The following is a 9,791-nucleotide window of genomic DNA, read 5'->3' on the forward strand; positions in this document are numbered from 1 at the left end:
TGAAGAACAGTGCCCCTAAAATCCATTCCTCAAGCCTAGTGTTTCTGCAGAACCCTAGTACCTGATTCAACTTGTGGTCTATTTTTGGGAACTTCCATAAGTCGAATCAGATGTTTATTTCTTTTTTTTGGGGGGGGGGGGGGGGGGGGGTAACCAACTGTGGCTCTCCAAGATTTTGAGAATGCTGCTTCAGAGGAAATCGGATCCATACAGTACGCTCTAGTTAAGCCGTTCCCTCGCTTTCTACTAGCGTTTTACACATAACCAGGGAAAGAGCAGAATTAGCAAACGCACTGTTTACTTTCTGCCTTTTCAAACAGAGAAGTCCAGCACTCCCTGATAGAGCAATTACAAAGTCTAGCAACTGTAGCAGTATTGCTCAATATCCAGCTGTACAGCAGAGCACAGTTCTCTATATGCAGAGAACTGATTCTCAGCTGTGCCTGGAGTCACTACCATATGTCGATAATCTAAACATGTAGTTTCAGTATTTCCAGTGCTGTCAGATTTCCATTGTGCAGGTGATGGAACCTGTCTGCACTATGTGCCTTGGAGTTTGCACTGCAGGTAGGCCTATATAAAGAAACACATTTACACACACACACACACAAACCTCCACCCACCACCTTCAGTGTAAATCCACATCCTGCAGCACTTTTGTAATATGTGCATATCAGTGTACCTTATACATACACCAAGCAAGCACCTCATAAACAGGAAACAGCTCTTTGTTTCAGATCACGCAGGAAGCATGTGGTCAGAGAGAGTACATAGTCCGGAAAGCGGTGGTTGATTGATAGCTCACTCTCCCACTGCCGCTCACCTGAGAAACAGTTGGTGCCACATTTGTTATAAGGGTATATGTCTTCATATCTTATAACCACAAAATTAGGTATGTAAAGTATGACCAGCTTATCAGTGTAAATCAGAACATTTGTATGATTTTGTCTAAAAGTTAAGAAAATATATTTCATTCCTACACTGCACATGCCTACTTTCTTAGATCTAGATCTTAGGATCTCCATTAATCCATGAATTAAACTAACTGTGATGTTATGGACATCTGAAAAGTAATTTTTTCATTTAACTTTAACGAGGAGACTCAGAACACATCACGCGGTGACCCCTGAAGTTTCAGTCACTTCAGTACTGACAGCTCAGGTGGATTCCTAACACGTGACTGGTGTCAGACTAGTCTGCCGTTCCCCGAGTGTCTCCCACTCCCTGTAAACAATGTTCAAAGGAAAACAACAACAGATTTCCCACCCATCACTTTGTAGTTATTCAGTTGAAGTTTGGTCTTGGTCAGGTCAATACCCAAACCAGCCCCTCCCAGGCTACCAACAGCACTCCTTTTCCAGTTGCATTCATGTGTGCCTAGTGGTGGTTGATATGACGAACTGTCGTTCAACTTCACAGTGTTCCAGTGACATACTCATCCCCTCAGCCCAAGCAATTCACAAAAAAATACTCCAGACTGGATATTTTCTGAAAAATATGGGGTTTATTGGTTTTAACTGCAAATCAGTCATTACAAAAAGCAATTTTATATAAACTCACAGAAATTACTGTAGTGAACAGCAAAAGCTGTTTTTAAAAAATTTAAAAAAAAATAAAATAAAAAAATACATTCAACAGTTTAGGCTAGATACTTTCTGTGTGTCCATCCTGCTAACCCATCCTTCCAATCTTCAATTCCAACAACTGGGGAAACAAGAAGAAACTACTCACTCATCTTCTGCATCATTATTCAAGGCAGGGAGCAGAAGCTCAATGGAATGTATAAAAAAAAAAAGAAAAAGAAAAAAGGCACTTTTATATTTACACTTGGGCTGGAGGAAGTGTTCCAAGAACCAAATCAGAAACAACCAAGGACACCCATTCTTCAACCCGTTTGGTCACAGTTATTGCCTGCAATTCGTCAAATTCACGCACGTAACTGGAGGAACTGCTTTTAACACTGAAGTTTTGTAACCTGCAATGATAATCATGCTGAACAATCATCTCACCGAACACAACTCATTAAAATGCACTTCAGGGTGGTACTTAAAATGGAAGCAGAAGCTTTAAGGCCATGAAATTCCATCTCGAGTTGAACTTCCTTCTGTCTCTGGCAACTGTGTTCTGACAAATGCTTCCCACTGAAAAAGTTCACACCAGGCCATCTAGTGCTTTACAATCTACACTTCTGTAGATTACAGTTTAAACTGGTGTTGCATTATCCACTACCATCTCTGGTACTAAGGGCAAAAAAAATAAAAATAAAATAAAATGCTACGCATGAGGACTAGACTTGCCTCAAGTAAAAACACTAAAGGATAAAAAGGCTTGGGGGGGGGTCAACAGTTGAAGACTGACTACAGAAATAAAAAGTGACCGTACTAACATCAAGCTTTCTGGTGAGTCCAAATATCTATAAATCAAAGAAACATTAAGCCTAATGGTTTTGCAGTCCAATATTTGGGGGAGGGGGGGGGGGGAGAAAAAAAGGAAAAAAAAAAAGAAAAAAGAAAATCTATAATAAATAATCAAAACGCAGAGGATTTGTTTGTTTTTGCTTTAAATTAAGTTTTTCATTTTTTTTTCAAAGTGTAGTTGCAAACGAGTCATTGTAGTACAATATATTAAACTGTGAAAAAAGAAAGTTGACAAGTCTTCACAATCTTAAGATTAATACAGAAGATCATAATTTAACATAAAAGAAAATATATTCTATCGTTTCATTATCAAGATAAATACAAACAAAATTAACAAAAAAATGCATATGATCACCAATAAATATGTTTGATAAGTTAAATAAGCAGTGACAAGCAAAACCTTCTATTTGAAAGTTCTCTTTTCCAAACAACAACAACAACAACAACAACAATAAACAATGACAAGTCAAACAAAAGAAGAGGTGGGAGAAGTGAATTACCCAGTGCTCCACTGAGCAGATCTCCAAGTTAGCTCGGAGCTCTAAAAACTTGCAGGAAGTTCAGCTGCACCTTGGGAAAGCTGAAATCCCCCTCTGATGATTGGAAAGTGGGGGAAGAAGTGAGTCTTTTAAAGTTTAACAACCACTTAGGCATTCCCTTCCCAACAAACACCGTGACCAGCCACAATGGGGGAACTGGGGTAGGGGACAGCGGAGTTGTTCCTTTTTGCGTGGAAAAACCCAAATCTCAGGGCTTTGTGCTACTTTCAAGAAAAGGGGGGAAAATAAAAAGAACGAAAGAGCTGGAGCAGGCAGCACGTGATAAAAACAAATGTGCCAAACGTGTTCCGAACTCCCATCTCCAGCCGCACGGGAAGTCGAAGTCGTAGGAGGCCACACTCTGCCATCTAACAGCAAGGCCAAAGAATGCTCAGAGCAAGAGCCACTATACCAGGCCACAAAAACCTAACCAAGAGATGGTAGTCTTTCCACCTCGATGCTTACACAAGAAAAGCTAGGCACTTTATTTTTTCCTCCCCTCTCCTCGAGGATAGTCTGCAGATGACAGTTGTGAATGATCTAAGCGTGACTTTAGCGAACAGACTGTCCTCGAGTGGTGCTACGGGGGAGGGGTGTTGGGAGGGTCGTCAGCACAGAACCCATCCCCTCGGCATGTCCTTTCTGACAATGCCACACAGTAGCACCTGGCACAACACTTTCTTACCTTCTACCAATCAACTTCCTGCTCTAGTTGTTTTGGAAGTCTTACACGTCATGGCAGGGCGCCTATGAGATGAGGCCAAGGCAGCAAAACAAAAACAGGCTGTGGGCCAAAGGGGGACTTTTTGCTTGTTGAGGTTACATAAAGACCGGAAGAGAGAGTTCCCTTAATTCACTGCATCTATTTTTATTTTTTTTTACCTTTGTTTTTTTTAATTTTTTATTAAAGCCTAAGTGACAGAACGAGGGAAGTCTACTGCCCCTAGAAGGCCAAAGAGTGGACACGAGAGAGAGAGACAGAGAGAGAGACAGAGAGAGAGAGACTCATCTCTCGCACTCCCCACCCACTGCTGCTGCATGCAATGAAGGACCAGGCTGCTGGCACCTTAGTCGTCGGAGATGGAGAGCCTGCTAAAGATGGGCAGTCGGCGGGTGGTGTCAAGGACCGGGGATTCGGAGCCGCTCAGGCTCCCGCCAGAGCTGCTCTGGTAGCCCTCCTGATCAGAGAGGGAGTCTGGCTGGCTGGACTGAGACTCGAAGAGGTGGGGAGACTCCGACATGGGCCTGAAGTAGTAAGGGGTCGCGGACGGAGAGGGTGGCGCCTGGGCGACGGGGTCGGGGCCAGACGAGGGCCCACCGCCCAGGCCGGGGCCGAAGAGGTTGGCCAGCTCCTGGCTCGAGTACGTGAAGGGATTGCTGCTGGGCCACTCCGGCAGCTCATCCGGGGAGAACATGGGGGGAGGCGTGACCGAGGTGGGGCTGTCCCTCAGGCCCCCGGAGCTGGGGAAGCCAGCGAAGCTGTAGCTGTGCTGCAGGCGGGGCCTCTCCAGCTTGTTGGAAGCGGAGAGCGGGGACGGAGTGGGCGGGGGGCCGCGGCGCTCCTCCGCGTTGTGGATGAAGTGGCAGCGTGGGCCATAGGGGCAGAAGCCAATGGTGTGGAAGGTGCGGCACAGCTCCGTCTTGTACTTGGGGTGGCGCGACAGGCTGCGCAGCTCGTGGATGCCGTGCGCAAACTGGCACTTGTCGCCGTACTTGCAGGTGCCGTTCTCCTCAAAGGGCCTGCACAGCTCCGTCTTGTAGCGGCTCGAGTTCACCTGGCTGCCGCCGGGACCCCCGGAGCCCGCGCATTTCTGCAGCAGGCGCTCCCCGGTCTCTGAGAAGGACCGGTCCCGGAGCCGGTTCTCCTTGTTGCTGCCGCCGGCACTACCCATTCCCGAGCCCAGCAGGGCTGGGTCCACCTTACTGTTGCTCAGGAACTGGTTCTGGTTGAGCTTGCTGCTGGGCAAAGTGACAGAGTGCCGTCGTTGGTAAACCCCGCTGATGGAGGGAGTCCCCACAGCCTTCCTGTCCAGCAGGCTCCCAGTGGGGCTGGAGATGGGCAGATTCGCTCCAGTGCAGGGCACAGACATGGTGTGTGGAGCACTGAGGATGTTGTTGTTGTAATTCAGCATTTTGTTGTTCTGTAAAGTCACAGGGAAACAGAAAATGACGATTAGGACACAGTTCACATCAATAACAACTGCGTATAAATTGACATGCTGTGTTTGGATGTTTTAGGTGAGACGTGAAAGAAACAGCGAATTAAGCTGTGTTGGTTGCAGCAAAACACGGTCCGATTTCATTTTAAACCCCATTAGCAAAGGCAGGTCTATGGAACAGCTGGTTTGGCAAGTCGCCCATCAAAGGAATGCATGGCTGCGTGAGTAAATGAAACGCTAGAAGGCGGGTGTGTGTGCAACAGGGCGATGCGGGAAAACAGCAGCACAAGCCTCGCAGCACCCACGAACAGGGGGCCCTTCCGTCCCTGTCCCATACGATTACCGATAAAGTTCAAGTCAATGATCTCCAACATGGAATATCTAAATCAACAGCATATCTAATGAGTCATGTAAAACCCGCGCACTTTTTTTTAAAAGCAAGAAATGTTTAAAAAAAACAAAACAAAACAACCACCACCTAATAGTTAGCTACTAGACGGTACGAGCTACAGCGAAAGGAGTTAACCAAGCTTTACGTCCGATAGCTGGTTAGCCAACAGTTTATTCCGTAATAAAAAGGTGCACAATTATAGCAGCGCTCGTTTTTAGTAATGCGTTTAGACATAGCTAGCCAACAAACTACTTGTCCCTTTGTATTTTTAGTCGACTAGGCTGACTAGTTTGTAATAGCAGAAACAGCCACTAAAGTCACTTTTTTCGTATGGCGCGGAAAACATCGACGTTAGCTAGCCGGCTAACTAAACTTGTGAGGCCAGTGGGAAGCTAGCAGGCTAGCTAGTAACTTTGCCAGCGGCGCACCGACTGGTTTTGCCGAGTGCAGAAGTTAGATCATGTCGTTATCAGAGCTCTCTGTGGCAGATCGCGTTTGTGAGCTCGCCACTCCTGTTACAACGCTCAGCTGTTTGGGTGGCGAAGTTGGACGTTTGTTTTACAACAGGAGTGAGTTTGTCATGCGTGGAAACGCCAACGACGTTCAACGACGCTTAGCCGGATACGTCTGTTCAAAACACGGTTAAAAAAAAAAAAAAAAAAAAAAAAAAAAGTTGCATTTGTTCATACAGCAACATCGTTAAAGTTTTGTTCGCAGGGAAACCCGAACAACAAAAGCGTCGCGACTTCGCCAGCCCTAGCGCGCGAGATTCTCGCTCGCACGGCCGCCCAGACGCGCTGGGCCGCAGCTCGAGCGGGGTCGCGAAAATCTCTGCCTGTTGCTGCTTTGCTTTAGTTAGCTCTCGAATGCATGCTGGACTGCGCTCTGCCCCCCACAGACGACCCACAAAAACTCCGCTAAAAAAACCCCGAAGCTATTTAAACCGTCTTTTCTTTCGTTAGCGGAGTCACGCCGACCTGTGCGCCCAAACAACTCCGGCACATTCCGCAGCACGAGCGTTTGCGCCGTCCTAGCTCGTCCTGCTAATGATCAAACTTTTCCCTCGTACCTTGTTGTTGATGATAACTTCGCTGAAGTCAAAGAGAGGTGGCACCGCGGCCGTAGTCATCTTCGAAATAAGGGAAATAAAATAAAAAAAGAAAACGCGAAGACTAACGCGTGATGGCGATGTTTTTGTTTTTTGTTTAATTATTTTTTACTAACGGGTTCTTGTCGCGTGAACTTTTATTGCCCTAACAGAGAACCCCCTCTTCCCTGGATGTGCGCGCTGCATTTCCTTTATAAGTCCACGCAGGAGGGGCTACGAAAGCGTCAAAAAGGGCGTTTCTTTTCTCCTTTTTTTCTTGTCAAGTTTTTTTCTCCCTCCCGCTATAACTCAGACCTTGCAGGGCATGTTTTTCGATACTTGACGGGATTTGAGCCTGAATCAACTTAAAAGTAACGATTAGCAATTCCTACTTCTGTCCCAGGACTTACTGCATGCACGATTTACTTGCAAATAATGATTAATAAGATGCATGCATGGTTAACTTGCAAATAATGATTAATGCAAGCCCTATGTTTAATTATTCATGATCCATGAGCCGAACGTTTGTACGTATTTTCTATCTTAAAAACGTTAGTGGTGGATGACGATTATTATAATTTGGTGTTTCTTGCCTGTTCTGCGCGACTGAATAAACATCAAGTAAAAGTGTCGATCTTTGTGAATGAACCAAGCGCTCACTCACTACGAGAGTTTTCTTCCTAACGATCTATAGAATGACACCTAGGTTGAAAAGTTATTGTTTATCTGTTTATTTGTCTGGTTGACTTTTAGGTACCAAACGTTCTTGCTGTTTTCTTCCGCTTTAACAGTCATTTCGCACACAAAAGTATCTTACTTGATCAACATTGTAAGATCGTTTAAACTATTACATAAATAACACATCGTTTAAATGAGTTACAGTTAGGTTAAATGCAATTTGTTTCTTTAGAGGCCCAGCTTTGGTGATATCCCGGGGCTTTAGCTGGATATCTGCTTTGTAATTAATGTGTCCAAGACTTAATTGTCAGCCTGAAACGTCACATCTGGGACTTTCCTGCGCGCTCCTACAGGATTTAACCCTTCACTGTAAATGTACACAGATACAGTATATACAGCAATGTACAAAAATTGGTTCAATCATATAACTATATATAAACTGGCAATGCTTGGTGTGATGTTATAGGGCTACCAAGTATAGTTGTCTAAGGATTTTATGTTATTAATTTGAGACGATGTGAATGTTCATACTGAGTCATTTGATATACCCAGGTACTGAACTGGGTATGAGGTCCACTGTTTCAGACAGGTTTTGTGCCTGCAAAAGCCAGAGAGGCCTCACCAAATTCTGATATTCATTCTACTCCTAGATAACAGTGAGAACTTTGAATTCCTGTTTTAATTTTTTTTTATTTTTAATTATTATTATTATTATTATTATTTTACCACACTGTAACTCTATCCAAATCCATTGTGGCCAGTGCAAGTCCTTCTCCTGTTCCTTGACTGAGCAGCTGCTCACCATGCACATGCACACTGTCGTGCTCTGGGCCATTAGTTAAGGCGACAGAAATAAGCACAGCTAGGGAGAAGAAAATAAGTTGCTTACAAAAAAAAGAGAGAGTGAGGGGGGAAGATTTACAAGCGACAATTATTACTACCCTGCGTGTGTGTTTGTGTGTACATTCGTGCTTGTGCGCACGTATGCATGTGTGTGCATGTGTGCGTCCGTCTGCATGCGTGTGTGGGTATGGGGGTGTGAGGGTATGAAAACATTCCCCTCTTTCAACCTCAGCACAGAAAAATGATGGAAGTCTTTACACTGTGCTTTGTGTTTGCTGCATCTCTAAATAAATGAAGAGGTGTGACCTCGGCAGCTTACATGAACACTGCTCTGGCTTTAATGTTTTCACTGCTCTGGTTTTAATGTTTTCACTGCTCTGGCCTTAATGTTTTCTTCTCAGGAGGCTTGGCATCTATTCATGCTGTTTAGAGACTGCAAGGTGGAAGGTGTGTGTTTTTTTCCACATAAAAGATGTTTTACAAGTTTTAGCCACACAAAGTAATCTCCCCTGGGGAGTTTAAGAGATGAGGCTATGGGCTACAGGGAGCAATGCAAACCATGCCTGTGCTTGAAAGGGTCTACATCTTACTGATGAAATTAATGTTATCCACAATCTCAAGAGGAAGTACGGGCATGCCTAAACCTCGTGAGATTGAGGAGATACATTTTATTACCACATGTAGTCAATCTAATACATTATCCACTAAAAATTGTGATCCTGAAATCATATGATATTGTGTTCTTCATACCATGAACTGACATAAGATGATGATAGTGTAAGGTTTTCAGTTCAGAGTGAGTGGTGAATATGGGTTTGTGTGCCTTGCATTTGAAATAAAGCCACATCTTTACGGAGAGTTTGTACAGTATAGCCTGCTGACCTGTAGAGGGAGCAAGCAACTATATCAAAACCTTCATCCCCATAAGGTTCTACCTGCTTTCATCATTTAATGTCCCTGCTTCTGCTGGTACAGCTATGTTGTTTGTATACAGGGTATATGGAAGAAGGTCAGGTGGATTTTAGGATTGTTTTATCCAAGTTGTAGGTCTTAGAAAAGTACCTTATTTTTAAAAAATGGGGAAAAAAGGGTTAATTGGTTGGGTTTTAAACTCCACTGTTTATGTTTTGTTGAAACCAGGTTTATTTTATATTTCAAGTTGTATTCTGTTGTATGACAAAATAGAAGGATATGACATTTTAAAAATACTGTTTACTTTGCTGTAAATGCAAATGTGCGTTGTGTGATGTTCTAGTCCAGCTGTCAGTTTTGTGCCACTCAAGCTGAGTTCTTTGAGAGGGAGGAAAATTAAAACGAGGAGAAATGAACTGACCATGAAAGCCGGGCCACAGGACTGTTAGTGGTGTACCACATGTCCTCCCGAGTCACTCTGCTCCCAGGAAACCTCTGAAGGAGCAGATTCCTCCCCCGTCTCCTTTTTATTCAGGGATGTCTGTTATCGAAGGGGAACACAAAAACAAGTGTGGTCGCAGTTGCCAGCTACTTAAGATGTGCTTACTGGTGTATGGAGTGTAAGAAGAATGCAATCTCTGGTGCTCACCAGTCTGAAGTAGTTTTTTTTTTTTTTTTGGCTGGAGCTCATGACATGTAGGGGCAGTTTCTTAGTTCTCCAGACCTAGATTAAACCTACATATAAACTAAACGAATTTGTATTGG

At 44.2% G+C, this 9,791-nt stretch overlaps 1 protein-coding gene across 1 annotated transcript; it reads right to left on the reverse strand.

The window, feature by feature from the left end:
* Positions 1 to 1,484: 1,484 nt before the first annotated feature.
* Positions 1,485 to 6,794, reverse strand: zfp36l1a (ZFP36 like 1 zinc finger CCCH-type a). Its single transcript, XM_027027319.3, has 2 exons — positions 6,576 to 6,794; positions 1,485 to 5,097 (listed from the first exon to the last, which is right to left on the reverse strand). The coding sequence occupies exons 1-2, from the start codon at positions 6,633 to 6,635 to the stop codon at positions 4,024 to 4,026; spliced, it is 1,134 nt and encodes a 377-aa protein (XP_026883120.2). The 5' UTR covers positions 6,636 to 6,794; the 3' UTR covers positions 1,485 to 4,023.
* Between the last annotated feature and the right edge of the window lie 2,997 nt (positions 6,795 to 9,791).

Source organism: Electrophorus electricus, chromosome 10, assembly GCF_041902795.1.
Source record: "Electrophorus electricus isolate QZ-2024a chromosome 10, ASM4190279v1, whole genome shotgun sequence".
NCBI classification, from domain to species: Eukaryota; Metazoa; Chordata; class Actinopteri; order Gymnotiformes; family Gymnotidae; genus Electrophorus; species Electrophorus electricus.

Excerpts from the sequence above, each read along its gene's own strand:
- zfp36l1a (XM_027027319.3), bottom strand. The coding sequence starts at position 6,635 with ATGACTACGGCCGCGGTGCCACCTCTCTTTGACTTCAGCGAAGTTATC. Across the intron at positions 5,098-6,575 it reads AAGTTATCATCAACAACAAG|AACAACAAAATGCTGAATTA; the intron begins GTACGAGGGAAA and ends GTGACTTTACAG.